The sequence below is a fragment of the Anguilla anguilla genome, chromosome 5 (genome assembly GCF_013347855.1).
Source record: "Anguilla anguilla isolate fAngAng1 chromosome 5, fAngAng1.pri, whole genome shotgun sequence".
NCBI lineage: Eukaryota > Metazoa > Chordata > Actinopteri > Anguilliformes > Anguillidae > Anguilla > Anguilla anguilla.
Genome location: NC_049205.1, coordinates 26242417 through 26265997, shown reverse-complemented (window position 1 = coordinate 26265997; position 23581 = coordinate 26242417). Strand labels below are relative to the sequence as shown.

The following is a 23581-nucleotide window of genomic DNA, read 5'->3' as shown; positions in this document are numbered from 1 at the left end:
TCCTAATCACGGTGTACGCAGCACGATAAGCTCGCACAAAAAATTACCAATAGCAAGCCGGACCCCGTTGAAAACTCGAGAGGCCTATGAAATCCCAGAGCCTGCTTTTTCAACCCCAGTTTTAGACCGTTCAACATGGTTAGATTTTTAACATGTCTAGTATAAATGATACGCTGTGACAAAAAATGTAATTTTGATTCATGTTTATTTGATTTAATAAAATTACGTTACGTTTTACTTTCGAACTTGTGTCTCTTTACTTACAAGCATGACATTTTTTAAAGGTTTTAAAAGAGTTTACAGTCTGTATACACGATAACATATTTTTCATACATTTATCCAGATATATTTTATCAACATATTTTGAAACCATTGCGTCATTCATTTTTAAATGATCAGAGTATAGTGACATAATTCTGCTAAAAGGGGTTCCTTTGGCCCTGTGGTGTAAGTAAAACACACAATGCTGGCCACACGTCGCGCTGAGCGGGTCTTGCACTTGCACCGTGTTGTAAACAATCCGCTCGCAGTTCTTGTGCAGAAATTTACTGATACTGTCTGGGAAATATTCATAGTCCGGAGGGTTACCATAGGAGTCAAAGAATTCACCCGTTTTATCCGCACACATATACAAAGCTAGCCAGTGTTCTCCAGGCTTATTTCGGGGGTGCGTATTCACAATGTACAAAGCGGGGAAATTATGCAGGTTGGCAGCTCGTCGCAGGCCAACACCCCTTTAAAGTCTTTTCCTGTATGTGGGTTGTTACTCAAAACGGCTGCTAATTCTCTGGTGTTCATGATTAATAATAGTCATACAGCACGTTCCTCCTCTGGTTCACTTCAATGATATTGTCGAAACACGCATAAACTACCATATTTACGGTTCTGGGTAGCGCGTTTCTGAATCTCATTTCCAGTCGCATGTTTCCCGTCTTGATCAGGGATAGATGCTGACTGCAACCTTCATAAGGGGACAGATTGAAAGCATAAAGCGTGTAACCGCTTGTATATTCTTGACGATTTATTAACAAGGGCTGGTCCTTCAAATGTCTACCGGTAGCGAGGATCAGGCTATAAAACTCTCGAATAGCGCTACTGTTTTGATAATCAGGTTGAAATGGCTTGGCCGGAAACTGCTGCCCATCAACATACATTGCCACAAACTCTGCGTTATAGTGTTGTAAATTAAACGGGTTCTTGTTGTAAACCCCTGTAAAGGTGTTGTTATCAACCAACCCTATAATTACCGTTTTTGGTAGCTGCCCCAAAAATAAATTCTCCTGATTAGAAACTCGACTACCTGCGGCTAATGAGAAAGTCTTCATGCTGACCCCATCAATAGGATATTTTATATTAGTGGTCAATAGCGCCTGCGCATGTCCGAGCTTCACAGCTGGGGAGATGCTGACCTTTTTTACAAATAGTGCGGCCGACACCATTTTAAGCTTGTATTGACGGTCATCTGCAGTCATTAGACAGAACTCGTCCTTACCCCGAACCATTTTAATTTTAATATCGACACCATTTATCAACATCCTCTCCTGAAAAAACATGTCCGCGTGTATGTGTCCGAGCATTTCAAAAGTTTTGCTCTCTGCGGTATATAGGGCTCTGTTTTTCAGACCCGTGTTGTTACCCTCCGTGTTTGTATCCTCCATATGTCCACTGGTATCTTTATAAAAGAGCCCGGCTGTGAACTGGTTAGACAGTGTCTCATTCCCATAATTCAGTAGACATTCCATAACAGACCGGTAGGGGTAAGTATTGCTAGACTGACTCACCAGTCGGTCCCCCAGTGAAACATCCACTTGGGAAAAAATGGTCGCTAGGGGGTAATTAATAAGGCCGACATTGTCAGCTTGCGCAAGGTTAGTACCGTCTGCGCGGGTGATCTTACAGCGAAGGTATAAAAGTGTATTGTTCAAGTCAATGTAATCTTCACCATTACCAGCAATAAAGAACTCTAGAGGTCCTGTGTCTGAAATGGCTGACAGTGGGGGCACCTCTACATAGATGTTCTTCTCAATGCTTGTTTGTGTATACGGCACTGCAAAAAGATCCAGTTCCGACTTCATGCATTCCCCCGACATGTTGTGTATGTAGGCCATTTTAAAAAAAATGTATCTACTTTTCCTTGTAACCTTCTTCTTCTTTATGTGCTTTTTCACCCTCCTCTTGCTTTTACCAACTGTGTGCCGAATGCTTGACACCTTCCGTTTTTTAGACTTTGACATGTTTGAGACACGCCCCCCTGGAGATCTTTTCTGTCTACCTCGCGTCATCACCATGAGCCCTGATCCTTCCTGGTCACCCGTGTTCAAACGACTTGTCACAACATTAGTGATCACATCCTTGGCTATGTTCTTAGCTGCTGAGGCCAAATGGGGTTTGGCTATATTGAGTCCTTTCTTTAGTAGCGGCAAAGCCATTCGGAACAATCCTCGAAAAATACCACCAAGACCCCCACCATACATAACACTCCCACCACTAAACCCCGGCAAACCATTACCCGCTTGCGCCGTATAATAATCTACGTATCTGTATGGATCTATGTGCAGGCCAGACCTAGCCATCTTTACTCGTGATAATGGTGCTTCACCGGTCTGAAGTGCAGCTTTGCTATGACTTTCCGTAACGGAAATTTACGTTCTGGTTCTGGTCCGTTTTTCAGTCAATTGTATGTTGTCAATGTGCTTCTTGCTCACAGGTACGTAGTGTGGCTTCTCATACGAGATTGTGATGATGTCGTTGTTTGTTCCAGATATATGTACATTTCGTAGCAGGGGTACAAAACTGTCACCAACACGTTGGTAGTCGATAACGTCCGTGTAGACGTACAGTGTGTAGAACCCGGCGCTGAGGTCGACAGGGTGTGGCGCCACCGGTTTAGCGGATGTCAAGTTGATGCCTGGTTCAAGACCGAGCATCCTAGCTATTTTTCCTTCAGCCATCAATGAGATGTGTGGCTAGTAGGCATAGCTTCCTCTTCTGCAATATTAGATTGATGTAAAATGATTATGACAACACTTGTTATATTAAAACGTCATTCACAAGCCTTTACAAGTGAGACAATCGATTCGCTTGGCATCGATTGATAAACTTTTCAGCACCTCAGTGAAGGCCAGCTCCAACTTACGATGTACCTTTACGTTGTACCTTAAGAGTTGCTTTAAGGTATAATCTGGGAAACACTCGTAAAAAAGCAGTTTCCCTTAAGAAGGTATACCTTAAGAACCTTCGTAAAACGTTAAGGTACATCGAAACTCGGAAACGCAGCCCAGGTCTGTAAAGGGCATAATTTTACTTTATTTTGTATTTACATATTTCATTTTTCATAGCTTCATGTTCCATGCATTAATTTCATTCAGGTGTGGAGACAGAAAATTTCTAGTTAAGATTATTATGTTAATAATCTTATCTTTATAATCTTTATTCAGTACAGGCCTGTTGCCCAGTTTTTTTTATTTTAAATTGCAGTAGCTCAATAAAGGATGTTGTATTCTATATTCTTTATATTGATATTCAATTCATCTATTTATTCATATTGTATCCTCTACTCAGCTAACAAGGTTATTCCTTACTTTGTTGAACTACTGTCATGAACTTTATATCTCCATACATGTTTCTGGTTGGAGAACCTGTGTTTGATGATCACAAATCATAATACATGTCATCAGCAACAGTCCAATGTTTCAAAAAATGGGTTTTGCTTGGTCAATAGGTGGCGCTATTGCTAGGAAAAATGTGAAAATCCCTGTAACTTTTAAATCAAATGACCAGCCCACTATAAATGTGGTATAAAAGTGCTGCTTCCATTGTTGAGTCAGCCTGAAAAAGTTTGCAGAGAATCAGCCAATAGGAGATGCTACACTCAAGCATGTGTCTGACAGCAGAAGATTTATTTATTTTTTTCATAATTACAACCTTTTGCAGTTTTGTTTTTCTAATTACAACCATTTGCTGTTTTTTTTTTCTAATTACAACAATTTGCCTGGACTCTATGTATCGCCGCTAGCAGTTATATTTGAAATTAATTCATTTTCATAATAGAAAATAATGAATCTTAAGGCTATGATTATTATAATGATTGTTAAAATACAGTGAAGGTAAAAATGCTCCTTAATTATGAGCCTAAAATGGTAGTTATTTATTTGTTCCTTGAAGAACAGATATAAATGCAAGAAAAACCTGATGAAAATGATGTTTTCTCTTTACTCGTGATTTTTTTAAACCATAAATGAAGCGTGCCATGTCATTTATCACAATGTTTAAAGCTGTTTTTGAAGATAGAAGTTTGTGCTACAATATTTTTGGGCTCAGTTCAGCAGACTTTATACTGGCTGGTGCACCTTCATTGGCACAACAGAATCAGTACAATGTCTGGTCTAATACTTCATTCTAATGAAACAGTCAGATCCACCAAAATATAATTATTTTTAAAATATTATCTTATTCTCAAATGACAAAAAAATATGCCTATGCATTTGTCTAATGGCATGTGTCTATAATCATATGTTATGAATGAGTCAAGGTGAAAAGCTTGGCAGATTCCACAATAACAAGGATACTTCCTCTCTGCTTTATAATACCATAATTTACATTGGCCCAAAGAGATTCACAGGACTCTAAACAGACCACCAGACCTGCTATTAAACTAAAATATTCAGTACTTTAGTTTATTTCCTTTTTTTGCACATTTGCACAGTATTCCTAGGGAAGTGAATTAAATGAACAGAAAAACATGTTTCATAACATTTTCTTTTAACAATTTTTTCCCCAGACCAATGGTTTACACAAGAATTCATCATATTGCAGCTTTAAAAACATCAGGCCGATTTAGCTGAATATTAGCTCAATGCCCTAAAATGGAATTAAATTATAATGAACATTTAAAAAGCAAATAAAGTTGCCCAGGGGTGGGAGGTTTACAGTTGCCTAGAATGACAGCAATGTATCATGCAAAAGCAATCCACACTGCCCATTTCTTTGCCTGTCACGTTGCACATTAAGTTTACTCCAACTCATCTATGCAGGTTACACTTGGCATCACATACTTGGAAGGAGAGCATGTGCTTGTTTGTGCACTCCCAATTCAATAGCAGAGGCTGCTGCAATTTGCACTGATATATACAGTGGGCTCCAGCATTATTGGCACCCTTGATAAATATGCACAAAAAATGCTTAAAAAAATGCTAAACTAAAAATTAATTGACATAAGCTTTATTTTCCAACATGTGTAAACTAGGGTGCTTGGTTAATGATTCATTGAAATCAACCAAAGTCTTACATTTTTAAAATAAAAAAATATTTCCCCAAAAAACAGGTTCCACAATTATTGGCACCCCTGGTTTAATACTTTGTGAAAACACCCCTGGCAAAGATGACAGCCATGAGTCTTCCTATAATTTGTGATAAGGTTAGAGAACACATTTGGAGAGATCTTTGACCATTGCTCCATGTAGAACTTTTCAGAATCATTGATATCTTTGGGTTTGTGCTCATGGACCCCCCTTCCCTTCAGTTCAGACCACAGGTTTTTGATGGAATTTAAGTCTGGAGACTGAGATGACCATTGGAAAACATGGATGTTGATTTCACTTAAGCATTTCTGTTTAGATTTTGATGTATTCTTGGAGTCACTGTCCTGCTGGACAATCTACCTATGACCAAGTCCTAGCTTCTTAGCAGAGACAACCAAATTTTCTGCCAGAATTTCCTGGTACGTTGTTGAATTCATTGTGCCATTGATCTAAAATAGTGCCCCGGGACCACTACCAGCAAAACATCTCCAAAATATCAATGACCCACCTCCATATTTGGCAGTAGATATGAGGTGCTTCTCCTTTATGCATTCCTCTTTTGCTGCCAAACATGTCGATGTGTATGGCCAAAACGTTCAATTTTGGTCTCATCTGACAATAGCACTCTCTTTCAGTCATAATTCCAATGAGGTTTGGCAAGTTCCAGATTCTTGGTTTTGTTTATTGTGCTCAGTAAGAGCTGTCTTCGTGCCACCCTTCCAAAGAGTTAGTTGGTATGGAGGTGCCATTTAATGTTTTTTTTAGACTTGTTGACTGCAAGAAACAAACCAATTTCTGCAATTCTTAAACAGTGATCCTTGGGTTATTAATGGCCTCCCTCACCATCTTCCTCACCGTCCGTGGGGACACCGTGCAGGTGCTACCTCTTCCTGGCAAATTTGCAACCATTCCATATGTTTTACATCTTTTTATTATTGCCCTTACAGTGCTAAGTGGTGTGTTTAACCGTTTATGTCTTTTTTTGTACCCATTACCAGACTTGTGATGGTACATTACCATTGGTCTCTTCTGAATTGACAGTTATTTGGCTTTTCCCATGCTGACGGATGACAAAGGGATTTTGTATGCTTGTCACCTCATTTTTATTCTCAAGTGAAACTGGAAGTGATGGAATGACACAATATAGTTCCTTTAGACTGAGATGAACTAAATTAAGTAAAATTGTATTGCCAATTTTGTTTGATTTTACTTACTTACAATAATTGTTAGGGGTGCCAATAATTATGGCACCTATGGTTTTCAGAAAAAATTAGATTACTTTGAAGCATGACAGTAAATGTATTGAAATAAAAGTATAGCGTTTTCCCATATGTTTGAACATAACATATAGATTATTATCTGTGTAATTTATTATATGCAGCTTTTTTTCTTCATTTTTATGAAGAGTGCCAATAATTCTGGAGCCCACTGTATATAATTCCAAACTGAGAATAAAATGGGGTTAAACACATACAAAATAGCTAAATAACCACATATCGATGTATTTCAAATCATATAATATTGATCAAACAGTCCAATCACATTACTGCTTAACATTAATATTATTTTTACCAGAATTTTCTTGGTCTTTAGCTTTTTGTTAAAATAAAAAAAAATAAAAGCCACTTTGTGCCTTCACTACGCACTTAACTCTCCACCAAGTTTCATATCTGTCTCTCAGTATTACGAAATGCAAAAACCTTATTATTTATGTAAGCCTCCATTTCATCAAGAACTGTATTACATCCTTCAATTTTCACACCTGGAAAGTGCTATTAAATAAGTGCTTTTTGAAAATGAATTAAATTCCATGGCATCAGCGCATTAATTCAATTGTGCAGTTACTTGCCACTTCTCTTTTTCTTTCCCCTGAAATATGATGCTATGGTTAATTCATTTACTTTGTGTTGTCTGATCCAATATTTCAAATCAGGGAGCACCAAAATACAAGAAGTGGTGCCAGCAAGCCCAGGAAAGACCTGCTAATCATGGTACCAGGACTGGCATTGCACAGGTTAGAGCTGCAGCACCTGTATGTGAAACCAGACACTGAAGGAAACATCTGAGTCAGCCGGGCGTTGTCACAATCTGTGTACCTGATGCACTTACGGATGGTCTTCCCTCCTGCATGGAACAACAACAGGTTACTTGTGTTTAACTGACAGCATTCTCAGCTAAAAAATGATTAATATTCATGATATTAATTTTTACCATGTTGAATATGTCATACTAAAAAATGGATAGGCTAGATACAAATGGGAATGTCCAACCCCTTTCATTTAGTGACAGGCAGGCATCCTGATAGGAGCAGTCCTGGACATCTGAACAGCGTCCAGAGTAATCCATGCATTTATAGCACTGAAGGGTTGATCCTAGTGATGGAATAGAATACCAACCTCATGTATAATGTTCAGACATCACTGCTGAGACTGTTTTGCAACTTTAAGTTTATGCTGCAATGTACGTGTACATTGTTAAATAAAATACTGCATGTGAAAGAGAAGCCAGTTTCATGGTAAAATTGGTATTTGACTTTTTGGCCATTAGGCCTGTTGGTATATGATAACAATCAATTTATAGTTCTTGTTGGCAATTAACTAAAATAACTTTGTTACAAGATCAGCAGCAAGATACTACGCATAGTACAATAACGATACAATAAATTGCAACAAAAGTATAAAATTAATATTCTCAGATGTCGTTTTCATTTACTTGTTCAGTCCAAAATGGCGCTGTAAGTCGTTTCACTTACCCAAGCTAAAATTAGCAAGAAAGCACACTAAGCCTATTATCAGAGATGTGTTCATTTTTGCAGTCGCCTTGCTTCGCCCTAACTTTTCCTGAAACAGAAACTTAAAATTATCATTCTCAAAGAGATAATAAATCCTGGTTACTTACAAAAAACGTTAATATATAATATTCGGTTGAATACCAAATGTACCTTCCTTCCCCGGAAACGTCTTGAAATCATTAACAAACGCAAAAACTTACTGGGCTTTATTCCGCGTTGCAACAGAAAGATACGAGAAGAAAATGACACAAAGCCAGTTATAAGATTAGTACCATAAATTGCTTTAGCGTAGCCAAGTTTATAACGATAGCATTTGATCAATATAAACTGCACAAAGCCCATATTTAAAATAAAAATTCACATTACATACTCGTTATTGTAAACCTTTAAAATTGCTCATTTAAAAAATGCTTAAAAATATTACCTTACGTATAATCGAGAAAAAATATGTCTATATATAATCGCAAATATCACTTACAAAGACTCTGGACCAACGGCTGCAAATAAACTGCGACGCCTATCCGCAAATAAACTGTTTTGCAGAGTTCGCTCTACTACCACAATTTACCATTCTAAACCGCACCTCTTTTTCGCCGTCATACGAGTTTCTGTCACAAAACGAATATCTTGTGCGCGAGAGCCTACGTTGCCCAAATGCTGTATCATTTCTACGGCTTTTTGTACGGTGGCCGACAAGGGCAAACGCGCTGCAACAGCCCGAAACATTTCCATTATAGTCTATTTGCCAGCCTATAGAGCCCTATTGTGAACCCGGAAATGTTGAGTACCCCAAAGTTTTATGTTAGAAATGTACAGTTTGGGTCCCCAGCATTTAGAAACTGCCGGATGCTAACTTGCATATGTTGGGCAATTTGCATAATTAGCATACTTAGCAATAATTACCATAATCACCTATATGGACAATATTTCAGCAACTGCTTGGCCGATTTGGACAATATTGGAGTGGTTTTGGGAGTTATTGAGAATGCTGAATCCATTTCTGAGATTCAAAATTCAAAATGGCCGTTTAAACTAGAAGTGGCCATATTTCAACTCCCGGGGGGGCGATTTTTATACATTTTGAGTCGATTTTGAGGTTATTTATATGCTTAATACATTGGACCTGCATTTCAAGCTGTTAAGTGTTGTCTTAATATAATCAATATCAAAAGTTGGCAAAGTGAGTTATGCTAATATTAGATAGCTAACAAGCTAACAATAGCTAACTAACTAGCTAGCTAATGAGCAAACGTTAGCTAAACATTAGCTAAGCTAGCTTGTTGCTAATGTGATATAGGAAAACCTAGTGAATTCTTCTCCAGATTCATAGTTAGCATTACTATCTATCAAAAGTTGGCAAAGTGAATTATGCTAATATTAGCTAGCTAACAAGCTAACATTAGCTAACTAACTAGCTAGCTAATGATCTAACGTTAGCTACCTATGCTAATAGCGAATAGCTTTTTACCAGAAGAGGGGATGAAGCCGATTGAAGAAATCAAAGACTTTGTTATCAACGCGCGATGTAAGACTCGGGATATAAGCCATAACGTGGTGAGGATCCATGATGAAAGCTGACGCAGCTAAGGCGGCTGCCGTCCAAGACTGGCCAACCCCTGCTAACGTCAGGGAGCTGCGAAGCTTTCAGGACCTGGCGTCATACTACCGCCGCTTCGTCAGGGACTTCACCACCATCGCCAGCCCACTGCACCGCCTGACCGGCAAGGGTCGACTATTCGACTGGCACAACACCTATGCTACAGCCTTCACCCGACTCAAGGTGACCCTCACTGAAGCCCCAGTTGTGGCCTACCCCGATGCTCAACAGTCCTTCATCCTGGACACCGATGCCAGCAAAGTGGGGATCGGGGCTGTCCTCTCCCAGCGGAGAGGAGATGGGGAGCGTGCCGTGGCCTACTTCAGTCGCGCCCTGAGTCGGGTGGAAAAGAACTACTGCGTCACCCGCTGCAAGCTGCTGGCAGTGGTCCTGGCATTATGGCACTTCCGGCCGTATTTGCATGGCAGCCACTTCCTCATCTGCACCGACCACGCCTCACTTACCTGGCTCCTGAACTTTAAGCATCCTGAGGGCCAGGTGGCCCGATGACTGAAGGCCCTTCAAGGGTATGACTTTGAAATCCAGCATCGGGCAGGGCGACACCATGGCAATGCCGACACTCTCTCCCGGTGCCCCTGTGCAGCATTGGAGTGCCGCTACTGCCAGCGGCAATAGGAATGGGGCCAGATGATGCCAACGGTGGCGGCCGTCCAGACCGCCACCGAGGAGGAGTGGCTCCTGTTGACCATGCAGCATCTGAGGCAGCAGCAGGATGCAGACGTGACCTTAGCGCTGGTGATAGGCTGGCTGGAGACGGGGCGGCACCCCGAGTGGACAGAGGTGTCAGCGCTGGGCCCCGAGGTAAAGGCCTACCACTCTCAATGGGGCAACTTCGAGCTCCACAACGGGTTGGCGTACCAGAGGTGGCAGGCTTCCAGACGAGGGAACGACCTCCTGCGGCTATTAGTGCCCCGTGTGCTCCGTCCCCAGGTTCTCCAGATTGTCCACGGCTCGTGGGGGCGGGGCACTACAGGAACGCCAAGACCCTCCACCGCCTCAGGGGGCGGTTCTACTGGCCTGGCTGTCGACGAGATGTGGAGCTACACGTGCACTGCTGCGACTCCTGCACCACCCAGAAGGGACTAACCCAGCGCTCCCATGCACCACTGCAGCAGTACTTGGTGGGGGCCCCGATGGAGCGAGTACGGGTGGACATCCTTTGGCCCTTCCCCGTCACCGACTCCGGTAACTGCTATGTCCTCGTGGCTATGGACTACTTCACAAAGTGGCCTGAGGCATATGCCATATGCCGGATCAGAGTGCCACCACGACAGCGGAGAGGCTGGTGGAGGAGATGTTCGCCTACTTCTGGGTCCCTGCCGAGCTCCACAGTGACCAGGAGCGGAACTTCGAGTCCCAGGTCTTTGGTGAGGTCTGCCGGCGGCTGGGGGTGAACAAGACGAGGACAACACCGCTCCATCCTCAAAGCGACCGGCTGGTGGAGTGGTTCAACCACACCCTGGCCACCCAGCTCGCCATCCTCACCAGCCAACACCAGTGGGACTGGGACCGCCACCTGCCCCTGGTCCTGTGGTCCTACCAGACTGCTGTCCAGGAGTCCAGCCCGTGCACGCCTGCTGCCCTCTGTTTGGGAACTCCAGACACCGGTGGACTTGGTATTCAGGTTCCCACCCAAGCCTGAGATTTCCAGGGGAAAAGAAATGGACTACTTTCGTAGACTGAGCGATTGCCTACAGGTGGTCCACGACTACACCCCTAGCCAATTCCAGAGTGCAGCAGAAGAGGGCCTACGACACCCGCTGTCGGGGACGGGACTTCGCCCCAGGGGACCAGGTCTGGGTGTACACCCCGCGCCGCAAGAAGGGAGCTCACCAGCCACTGGGAGGGGCCGTGCCAGGTCCTGGACCATGGTCTACCGCAGTGTTTCCCAATCAGTGGACCGTGTGAAAAATCCTTTAAAAAAAATTTTAATGTTCAAATGAATTAAAAAACCTTAAATGGACAAATCCCATTCACAAAAACCAAAATTAATGTAATTAAAATGCATGTTGCTTAATTAAAACCCCAAAAGAACATTTAGGCCTACTGTTGGCATGTCATATCAATGTGAAGGGGGGCTGCAGGGTGTTTATTTTTTATGCTTTTGAGAGTGGTGTGCCATGAGATTCTGTGAATTTTGAAAGTGTGCCGCGGAAGGAAAAAAGTTGGGAAACACTGGTCTACCTGGTGCAGACGAAGGATCGTGGTCACGCCATAGTTCTGCATTGTGACCGGCTGGCCCCCTACTGGCCATTGACGGAGACGGCGACCATGGGGGCTGAGGCGCCCACTCCCTTAGCCGAGGGCCCCGGGGCACCCCCTGACTCTCCCCACATGACCAGCTCTCCCGAACGCCCAAGATGGCGGCAGCGGTTGCCACGGCGCCTGGAGGACTGTGTCCTGGACTCAAGGGCCGTCAGGGATGACAGGCCCCTTGGGTGAGGGCAATGTAGCATCCGGGGGCTGTTCTGGCAGGACTGGCCGGCAGCTCCCAGCATGCACCGCGCATGGGATACTTTATCAGGTTTGTGCGGGACTGTTGCCTTGTAAATGTTGTAAATAGCGTAGTTATTGTCTTATAAATATGTCTGTGTTGTATGACTTTGCTGTCTTTGGTTGTGTTTGTTGTGTGTTACTGTGGGTGAGACAAAGGAGAAGTTTGAGGGGCTTCTCCTCTGTTCGCTATAGTAAAATGAACTGAACGACTGTCTGATTTCCGTATTGCATGTTCTTCAATAAAGCTCAAATGTGTTTGAACTACTTTACGTGTCAGCTTTCATCATGGATCCTTGCCACGTTACGGCTTATATCCCGACTCTTACGTCGTGCATTGATGACGAAGTCTTCGATTTCTTTAATCGGCTTCATCCCCTCTTCTGGCAAAAAGCTAATCACTATTAGCATAGCTAGCTAACGTTAGCTCATCAGCTAGCTAGTTAGTTAGCTAATGTTAGCTTGTTAGGAGAAACGTGCTGCAGCTTCAGAAACAATACCAATTCAAAAACACATACGAAAATACAAAACAAATACAATGGAAACGTGCTGCAAATGAAAAAACGTGCTGCAGAAAGCCAAAACATATACATTAACAGCAAACACAGAAACGATGCAAAATCAAAAACGGGCTGCAAATGAGAAAACGTGCTGCAGAAAACCAAAACAAATATATTAACAGCAAACACGCTGCAAATACAGAAACGATGCAAAATCAAAAACACATAGACTCCGAAAACAAATTCAACAGAAAAATGCTGCATATCCAGTCAACACAACGGAAGTTCTCCAGAAGAGAAAAAAAAGAGATTAAAAAAATAAATAAACCATACAGTAAGTAAAGTAGCAGAACATACCACATGAAAAATAAAAAATGTTTATGAACACATGAGCTCATGTCCCCCCAAAAGAAAGTCTAAACAAAACAAATTATAAGAAAGGAGAATAATCTATTTCCTCATTGAGACCTGGAAACACCATAGCTTTAAGTTGGAAAATCCAAAAAGTTTCCTGTTGTAAGAGGTGTTTGAGATGATCCCCACCCCTCCGAGAACTAGGGACCACTTCAAGGGTCATAGCTTTAAGGGAATTGGGGCTGCCATGACCAGCATGTCCTGGTTAGTCACCCTGATGACGGCCAGTGTGCCGCAACGTGTAGGTGTGCGTAGGTGTGTGTTTTTAACCTTTGCTATGCATTAGCCATACAATAAAGGCTTTTTACTTTTTCATAACAAGAGTGCCTTGGTCACTATCTTTTTTCATCAACTTCATCACCCTTGTACCAAAGAGCACCTTGTTGGATTCCAAAAGACGTGCTCCTCTCTGTTTTTCTACATTGTACTAGGACTCTGGGGTGAGTCTTTAGGGACCTGCTTCGTCCATACCTCTGGATGTTTTTTTTGGTAATTTTTTGCGACCTCATCACGGCTGCTACAAACACTTTTTTTTTAACGAATGAGCAAGGCAGGAACATTATAGTTCAAGACTCCTTACTGAATGACGAGACCATACAGTCTACCACAATCATAAGAAAATCTTAGAAAAACAAATGAAACTGGATTTACATGCAATCACATTGTCTGACTATTGGAAGAAGGAATGATTCCTAGAGGGCTGCGAATTAAAAAGTTCCCTTCCTTTGGCCATGACAACCCAGATTTTAAACAGAAATGGGAAGCAATTTTAAATAAGTGTTCCCTCGATTTGATTCTGTTATTGATTGAGGAATCCAAACATCAGAAAGATTCCCTAAATGCAGATGTTGAGACCATCAGGGCCGACATTGCCCGCTTGGCGTTGGATGATCAGAAGCTTCCTTTTGAGAACAAAATAAAGGAGGACATTGACAAATTTCATAGTTTTTTGAGATGCAAGAAATTGGAAAAGTTCAACAGAGCCAGTGACGACTATAAGGGAGGTGCGTCTGTTTACCCACAGCAATGCATCAATCGGGTCTCGCCCCCAGTACACACGCTCCAGGTCTGTGTCATTCAATCTGCCTAGTGGTGATCCAATCGTCAGGCAAGCGATTCACCTGGTTTTTTAGACATGCCAAACAATGCAGGGAGAGCAAGAGGCGGAAGACACGGAGGGGGAGGAAGAGCAAGGTGCTCAGCCTATCCTCAATGCTCCGAATATCAACCACGGCCGCAGACACGCTCCTACACCCATAACCGGGCATGGTGATGAATCTCTCAGACACGCCCCTTTCCAAAGAATGCATCTCAGCTTTGACAAAAGGTCTGTCTTTTAGCAACATTGACACCATCTCAGAGCCAGCTTCCAAGTATGTTGACTACTATATTAAGCCTTTTGTGTCCAAACTGCCCTCGTTCCTCCAAGATATCACACACACACTTAATAAGTTATCTGAACTTACAGATGTTGGTTCTAGTTATATGGTCACTATGGATGTGGAATCGCTTTACACCAACATTGTACATCATGAAGGCTTAGAGGCTTTACAGCACTATCTTCAGCGTAAACCAGAAGAAACTATGCCCCCCTACTGACTTTCTTGTACAATTGACAGAGTGGACATTAAACAACAGGACAAACTCTACCGGCAACAAAAAGGCACTGCCATGGGTGCATGCTTTGCTCCTAACTATGCCAATTTATATCTCGGACTGTGGGAAGAGAATTTTATACTCTGTTCCACTAACCCTTTTTATGAGAAAATAAAATGGTATGGGAGGTATATTGATTACATTTAAATGTTGTTTTCTGGATCTGAAAAGGAACTGTTACAATTTCACAATGATGTCAACTCTCTCAATAAGAATCCCAGATTGAGCACTGAATACAATAAAACGGAAATCAATTTCCTGGATTTGAAAATTTTAAAAACTGAGAATGCCTCACTTCACACCACTATTCACCGAGGTACAGATCGTAATACAATCCTCAGGGCAGACAGTTTCATCCCACTAGTTTGATTAAGAACATACCGTTTGGGCAATTTCAAAGGCTGTGTCGCATTTTTGACAGAGAGGATGACTTTGAGGAGAAGGCTGTGGAGATGTATGCTAGGTTTCAGCAACGGGGATACAAGCCAAGTCTGTTAAACCAGTCCCTCACCAAAGCAAAATCTCTGGAGTGAGATAGTCTTCTCAAACAGTCACACAGGCCTCAGAAATCCAAACAAATTTATTTTGTGACCCAACACAGCCAAGAGGCAGCTCGTGTCAAGGACATCATAAAAAGGAACTGGAGCATTATTTAAAGTGATCCTACTTTGTGTGAAGTGTTCACAGAGCCCCCAGCCTTTTCTTATAGGCGGGCACCTACCCTAAAGGACAAGTTGGTACGCAGTGATCTGGCTCCCTTAACCAAGCCTAGTTGGCTCTCCAACCCACAGGCAACCACCCATGTGGGAACTGTAATCATTGTCATCACATAGTCAAATCTAACATGTTCAAAGACACTGGTGGACCCAGAACGTATTTTATACATTAATTTGTCAACTGCAATACAACTTATGTCGTATATAGGTTGGAGTGCGTTTGTGGTTGTTTCTATATAGGTCGAACTAAACGTAGACTGAGGGACAGGGTGTCTGAGCATGTTTATGCCATTAGGACTTCTAATGACAAATACCTAATCGCTAAACATTACAGACATGCTGGTCATGGCAGCCCCAATTCCCTTAAAGCTATGGCCCTTGAAGTGGTCCCTAGCTATGGTGTTTCCAGGTCTCAATGAGGAAATAGATTATTCTCCTTTCTTATAATCTCTGTGAAGAGATTGCGGTCATTGAAAGCATATGTGTCATATGGAAGTGTGAAGTGGCAATCATTTATAGTGGGAATAATCTTACTGAATAATTTCAGCTGTTTTAAAGCATGTTGTATGTTTTTTTTAACGAATACACAATATGTTTGAAGAACTGCGTGCATGCAGTGCTTTGGGTGTATCGGAAACATGTAGAATGAAATGCATGAATGAAATAGTTTTGTTCAGAAAATTGTGTTGAGAAAGAAGATATGTAATTGTTTAACATTGCAGAAGAAATTATACTATTGTACTTAGTTGAAAGTGTGCCGCGGAAGGAAAAAAGTTGGGAAACACTGGTCTACCGGGTGCAGACGAAGGATCGTGGTCACGCCATAGTTCTGCATTGTGACCGGCTGGCCCCTTCATCAGAATATCAAGCCTATAGTCAGGGGATAAATTGGGATTTGGGAGGTGGGTGGACCCTGAGATCCGGTGGGAGGTGGGTGAAAAAAGGTACAAACCAATGAATGTCTCAGCTCAAAATAGTTGTATCTTTAATGTATTGTGCACATAATTGTAATTAAGGAAAACATTGTTTTAAAAAGAATGTATACTATTGATGCAAGCTTTCAAGTTTATTGAGTGTCATTAATGCTGAGATTTTTTTACCCATGAAAATAATCGGTCATCCTCCTCTTGTCCTCACTTTCTTCTTCCTTTATCCATCCTTCTTAAACTGGTGAGGCGTAAAACTTTCCTTTAAACTAATCATTGATCTCAAACTGTTTTAATTCATTTTCAGTGATTAACAAGCATGCAAACATCTGACTAATCAATTTGAAAGGGACACAGCTTCTTTGCATTGTGTTAGGGAGATTAAATGATAAGTGCGATTTAGAAAAATCAGTTTTAATCGCTAAGCTGTGGCGGAATCTTCCCCTGATTTTCCTTGAGTATCAATACAATTAATCCACAAAATAGGCTACTCAATACTATCATATATAGCCAGCTCTCCCCAAATAGGCAGTTTTAGCAAGTAGCCTAGGCCGTATAGCCTACATTTATTTTCATTTGCAGTACGAAATTGTGCACATTTTTAATCAACATTATTTGCGGATACATGCACTTCTTTCTCCGCACTCGTATTCATGGCAAATATCTGCAATGCGTAGGCTAGATTGTAAACAAAATTGAAGTGCAGGTTTTGTTTTTTCTGGTTATTGTGAGAGCTAACACGGTAGATAACAGAATGGTGTATCTTGTTTGTTAAGTGTAGACTACTTGGTGATTAAAACTGATTTTTAACAGATAAATTGAATTTATGATTTAATCCCCTGAACACGGTATGAAAACGCTGTGTATTAGGCTACTTGCCATTTGATTAATCCGATCGTTGGCACGCTTGTTTTAAAGGAAAATTACTAATGAAAACAGGTTGAGATCAATGATTAGTTTAAAAAAAAGTTTTTTGCCCCACCAATTTTCAGCTCACCAGTCACCGCTGAATAAAACGCTATGTATGTGGGAAATATTCAATCCTAGTTTAGCTGCTGACCAGCAACCTGCTGATTTTGCTTAAGCAATCAAAGTTGCCGTTAATAATAGCCGGCGTTCGTGGGGGCTGTTTATTCACCTCTCTTTAATATGTTGCATAGATTAAATTACATGTTAATGAAACTACCTACTGCATCCGCTTCCTATCAATCAAGACAATCAACAATATTTTTCTTTCTGTGCCTGTCTATATTTTGACTCTTCCTCCTGAGTTTTTTTTCTTCGGATTTTTGATTGGTTGAGCGAGTAACTGGCTAGAGGGAACACATGGACTGGAGCATAAATGGACTGGATTGTCATAGTTATTTGTAGAACTGCCGGTCAAAATTATTTATTTATTTACCAAAGGTGGGTGGATGCCGTCCACCCGCGTCCACCCCCAATTTAACCCCTGCCTATAGTACATGATTGGGGCAAACATATGTGTGGATTGGTTTGTAAGATGAAATATGTATATCAGAGGCCGAAATATGTCAAATTTTTATATGTATTTATTGAACTCCCCCCGGCCTTTTCTATATGGTGCTAGGGAAATGTCGGGATAATTAAGTATTCTATGTACTGTATGTATGTACGTATGTATGCGTGTGCAGCATCGAGCATGCAGATGAGCTTCCCTGAGGCAATTTCTGACAGTTTGTGCAGAAATTCTACGGCTGTGTAAACCAACTGTTTCATCATCTGTCCGTGTGGCTGGCCTCAGACGATCCCGCAGGTGAAGAAGTCGGATGTGGCGGTCCTGGGCTGGCATGGTTACACGTGGTCTGCGGTTGTGAGGCCTGTTGGACGAACTTCCGAAATCTCTGAATCTACGCTGGAGGGGGCTTATGGTAGATGAACACCCATTACTCTGGCAACGGCTCTACAGGACATTCCTGCAGTTAGCATGCCAATTGCATGATCTCTTAACTCTTGAGGCATCTGTGACATGGTGTTGAACAACAAAAAACTCAACATTTTAGGGTGGCCTTTTATTGACCCCATCATAAGGAACACCTGTATAGTGATCATGGCTTTTAATCAGCATCTGGATATGCCACACCTGTGTAGGAGATGGATTATCTTGACAAAGGAGAAATGCTAGCTAACAGTGACAAACAAATTCGTGGGCAAAATTTGAGAGAAATAAGATCTTTGTGCACATAGAACAAATCTTTGAGGTATTATTTAAACACATTAAAAATGGCTGCAAAAATAGAAGTTTTGCATATATATTTTTGTTCAGTATAGTAAAATGAACTTGACAAGGAATCATAAGCTTATCCTTTCTGGTGTGAAAGTGTTCATCAGCGGCTAAAACGTTTATTTAAATTATGTGTTCTTCCATGGGGCCAGTTTTCTGTGATATTTTGACAGTACATGACAGTGAAAAGTTTGAATGGCCACAATGTGTTCAGATGGTAAGAACACAGAACACATAGCCAAGTTACTTGAAAGAATTTAGGAAGCATTGGGTAGCAGCATTGCTTTGGAATAGATTGTTTCATTTTTGTCAGCTAAGATAACCAATATTGTTTATTGTACCTTGGCATAATTTTAATGGCAGGCCTAGATTTTTCAAGTGTTACAGTGCTTTGTATGTGTGAGTAACTTGGTATTTTTGTACGTTAAAAATGTGTTTTCTAAATATATCATTTCTTTTTGCAAAGTGTTTGTTCTGAGAAAGTGATAACAGTAATGCATATAAATGAAGACTATGAGAAGTATGCGTACACATTCATACATGCAAACATGCATACATCATAGCCAGTCCCAAATGTAGACTGGCGAAATTGGGAGGCAGAACAAGATTCTTTTGTATAACATGAGAGGTCATATTATTTGTTGATGTAGTTTTCGTATTACGCTAACGCTAGCTACCGGACCATGTCAAGAAAGGCAACATTAGTTTAGACAACGTTGCGCACAGTATCCATCTCTCATATCAGGTAACGTTGCGTTAGCTAGCCAGCTAATGTAATTAACACAATCTAATGTCAGCTAACAATTAGAAAAAACGCTAGCTAATGCTACCGACCGGTACCGACCTCATACCGAACAAAAGGTGGAGAACATTTGTGGAAATTGATCATCACTAATTCTACCCCAGGTCTGCTACAGCATTTTAACCTGGCTCGGCAGTGTAAAGACAGCTTAAGTTAGCCTAATGTTAGACAATGAATGAGTATGTACATAACGTTACTTGTATAACAACCATTTTTTATTCAGTAAATAATAAATATATTTAGCGTGGCTCAGGTGCCAACTGACTGACATCACACAGGCGACAATGGTTGGATCCGGTTGGATCTATGGGAAGTGAGGTCCAAAAACACACCTGCAATTACCGCTTCTCGCCATTGGTACCGCCAAAGAGAACGAAATGGAAATCTTCGAGATTGTAACTTTAAGAAACAGTTGTGGATAACGGTTATCCTTGTGTGAATTGTTGCAGTTTCACTTTGCTGGATACAGTCAGGTCCATAAGTATTTGGACAGTGACACAATTTTCATAATTTTGAATCTGTACACCACCACAATGGATTTGAAATGAAACAATCAAGATTTGATTTAAGTGTGGACTTTCAGCTTTAATTTAAGGGTTTTGTCAAAAATATTGTATGAACAATGTAGGAATTACAACCATTTTTATACGTAGCCCCCCCAATTTTGGGGGTTCAAGTGTAATTGGACAGGCTAACATAATCATAAATTAAATTGTCTTTTTTAATACTTGGTTGCAAATCCTTTGCAGTCAATGACTGTCTGAAGTCTTGAACCCATACACATCACCAGACGCTGGGTTTCTTCCCTGGTGATGCTCTGCCAGGCCTCTACTCTGAGGGCCGATAAGGAGTACCATGATGTTACCAGAAAAGCAGTTGCTGTGATCCAGAGGCTACGGGGCTCAGAACTATCTGGGAGTGGAATCTCGTGGGAGTATGTGTGGGTAATACTTTTATTGTAGTGTATCGCACCCTCCAGAGGGTAATTAGAGAAGTAAGAAATTAACTGTCGTTAACCAAATTAGGTAAAACTTTTAGGACCAGATAGAGACTGTCCTCTGCCCTTTTTGTGTGTGTGGGTGAGGGAAAGAGTTTCTCATCACCAATTCAAAATGGGGGCCTGATGGGTTTGGATTGTTTCTCCTCTCTGCAAGTAGTGACGCCATATGGTATCAGGCAACATGAAGGGCATAGATTGTTTATGTACAAAACAGATGTCATTAGGGAACAAATAGAAGGGCCCTCACAGATAGGATGGACATGCGTACCCAGTCAAGGCCCCAGAGGGTATTTAAACCAGGCTAGAAGACCAGTGGGGGGTGGGTTGCTGTACCGCAAACTTATGTTATGTTTCAGTGACCTTCCCGCTGGCCTGTGTGACTTACAATAAACTTTTACTTTCTTCAGTAAAGTGTTTGTTGTCTTAGTGAGTTCCTGCATCATCCTGACTTTGATTCCACGGGAAGAAGCTGGGTCCTAACAGAGAAAAAAGTAATCCTAAACATTTCTTTCAATACTGCAGGAAAAGGAAAGCAAGGAGGATGTCAAGTACATCAAGGATAAAGAAGGAACATTGCTTTATAAGAATAAAGATATTGCTAATGCCTTAAACCAGGGGTGCACAACAAGGGCCAATCCATTTCAGGATTTTGTGCCAACATTTCCCAACATTTATTGAATTGGCCCAATCATATCTTGATTTGACATGTGTATAAGCAACAGTTAGAGTCACAGTCTGCAAGTGTATCCTAGAGATTTCACTGTGCTCAAGCACAGGAGTGAAGCAGCATAGTTTATAGAGCTGTAAGAAATGGCAATCGGTTGGAACAAAAACCAGCATGCAGATCAGCCCTCCAGGATCTGAGTTGTGCACCCCTGCCTTAAACACATTCTATGCAGGATTTTTACATGAAAATATTGTAAAATAACTATGCTAAGGCATATCAATGATACACTGACAATCTCCATCTTAATGCACTTTTGCTGAATTTGTGCACCTTTTACCAGTATTTGTTATTCTAAAATGTGTTCCGGACTGTTCCAGACATGGCACTGTTTTCTGTGCCGGGACGGGTGGGTGTGGCTACAGAGCCTGTGGTTTGGGGTCAGATTCCAGCAAAGTGTTTATTGCTAGTTAGCTGCTGCAATGACAGATGCTTAGAAGCTTAGATATAGTGAAGCAAAAAGACAAGCCAACAGGGCACATTCAGAAAATAGAGTCAAGCTTGGAATTGCTTTTGCTTACTGGCATCACCAAGGAGATTAAAAGCGACATGGGGTTGGCCTGTTTTCTGTTGGACCTGTACATAACATTACTTTTAGCTAGTTACATTAGCTAGATGCCCGAGATTGAGTAGCTTTTGTATTGAATTCTGTTCTCCCATTAAGATGCAAATGTCGGAATTAAGCTGTATAAAAGATTCGCTATTTAGCAGTTCTTGCATGTTAGTTTATTTTACCTAGCACTATGGAGTTCATGGACCAAACGATGATACTCTCCCAGTTGTGTCCTTGCTTGGTTTATTTTGTGTACTCAGCTTCAACGTCTGCGTCTGGCTGGCAGTCTACGCTGCAAAATAACGATAGCAAGAAGCTTCCTTCAGTTTACATTTGTGTCAATTTTTTTTCTTTTTTTTGAGTTAGAGGACTGGAGGGGGGTTCACAACTTTACGTCACACAAATGGGCCATGTAGTGGCACACCCACACCGCCGCACAACCCTGCGGCAAGGTACTGCATTGCCTGATCTGGTGTGAATGCAGCCTAACCCAACGGTGTCTGTGGGTGCTTTTATGATATGTAAACAGACACCATCCTGGTAAGCCTTTGTCTGGGTTCCTGCAGGCTACAAGTGTTGGTGGGGTAAACAGGTCGCAAAATTGTCCCACAGCAATCTCCAGATTGTGGGGCAATTGTCTTTTCAGCTGTGTTTTCAGCCTTCTGATCTTTACAACCCCAATCCTGGAATTTTGGCTAGGGCAGCCAAAATGTTACCTTACACTTCCATTGAATTATAGAAAATGATGCCAAATTAATACTTGCTAAACTTTCAACTTATTTGTAACACAGAAATATAACAATGTAATATTAGATTATATTTTATTTGGAAGACGCTTTTATCCGAAGCAACGCACAAGAACTGCAGGCTGAAGTTGGAAGAACTACAGAACATAGGTCAGATAAGGTAGCTATGAGTACAGTACATATTGTATTGCATTTGAGAAAATAAAGAAGCTAATATTTGGATAGGCTACAGATAACTTCATGAAAAAGTCATTCACTTTACAAGTGTAGTAGCCAGCTATGGTAGACCTATGGCGTGCTAATGTTACTTATTCCACACAGAATTCTGTGTTTACATCTCAATTCTAACTAGGGGGGTATTTCAGGAAGCAGGATTACTGAGTTAGCTGGATAATTGTGGTGAGTAAAACCCAGAACAGCTCTTTTTCAGTCCATGTTCCTGATTTGGGAGGGTTCTGAGTTTTACTGTGCTGTTATCCACCTTACTCAGTAATCCTGCTTTGTGAAACAGGGCCTAGAATAGCTACACATCAAATGAGGACAAAACACAAAATAGTTGCAGCAGCAATATGGTGTTCCCACATGCTAAGGGGTGCACTCAGTGTAAAGATAGTTATACCAATGCATAATTACTGTTACCATCTATATGGAATCATTCATGTTGCTAAAAATGCTATTTTCAATATATCTGATCACCTCACCTCTTTGCTTGACACTGTTTGTAGCGCTTGATGGTGTGGGGTTGAGGAGACTTATTTGATTACAAACACAGAGTCTAGAAGGGCCGCAAAATCCTTAGTATACCTTTAAATAGTTACTTTGTTGAGAGTTTTACTTGAGAAGAGGTTACTAATGGACTGGAAGGTTCTCAGTTCTCAGAATGTCCTAGCAGATATTGAGATAGAGGATAAAGAAGTACTGGATAAATTACATAAACTAAAGACAAATAAGGCAGCAGGCCCTGATGGTATATACTCACGGGTACTCAATGAGACAGTGTGTATAAACTTGAGAAATTCTAGGCGAATGGAAGCAAGGTAATATAATACCAATATCTAAGAAAGTGGACCATACTAATCCAGGAAACTACAGGCCTGTCA

At 41.3% G+C, this 23581-nt stretch overlaps 1 protein-coding gene across 1 annotated transcript; it reads right to left on the bottom strand.

Moving 5' to 3' along the window:
- Nucleotides 1–6629: 6629 nt before the first annotated feature.
- cd59 (CD59 molecule (CD59 blood group)) lies at nt 6630–8728 on the bottom strand. Its single transcript, XM_035417060.1, has 4 exons — nt 8675–8728; nt 8053–8140; nt 7571–7672; nt 6630–7424 (listed from the first exon to the last, which is right to left on the bottom strand). Exons 2-4 carry the CDS (start codon nt 8105–8107, stop codon nt 7225–7227), a joined length of 357 nt encoding a protein of 118 aa, XP_035272951.1. The 5' UTR covers nt 8108–8140; nt 8675–8728; the 3' UTR covers nt 6630–7224.
- Between the last annotated feature and the right edge of the window lie 14853 nt (nt 8729–23581).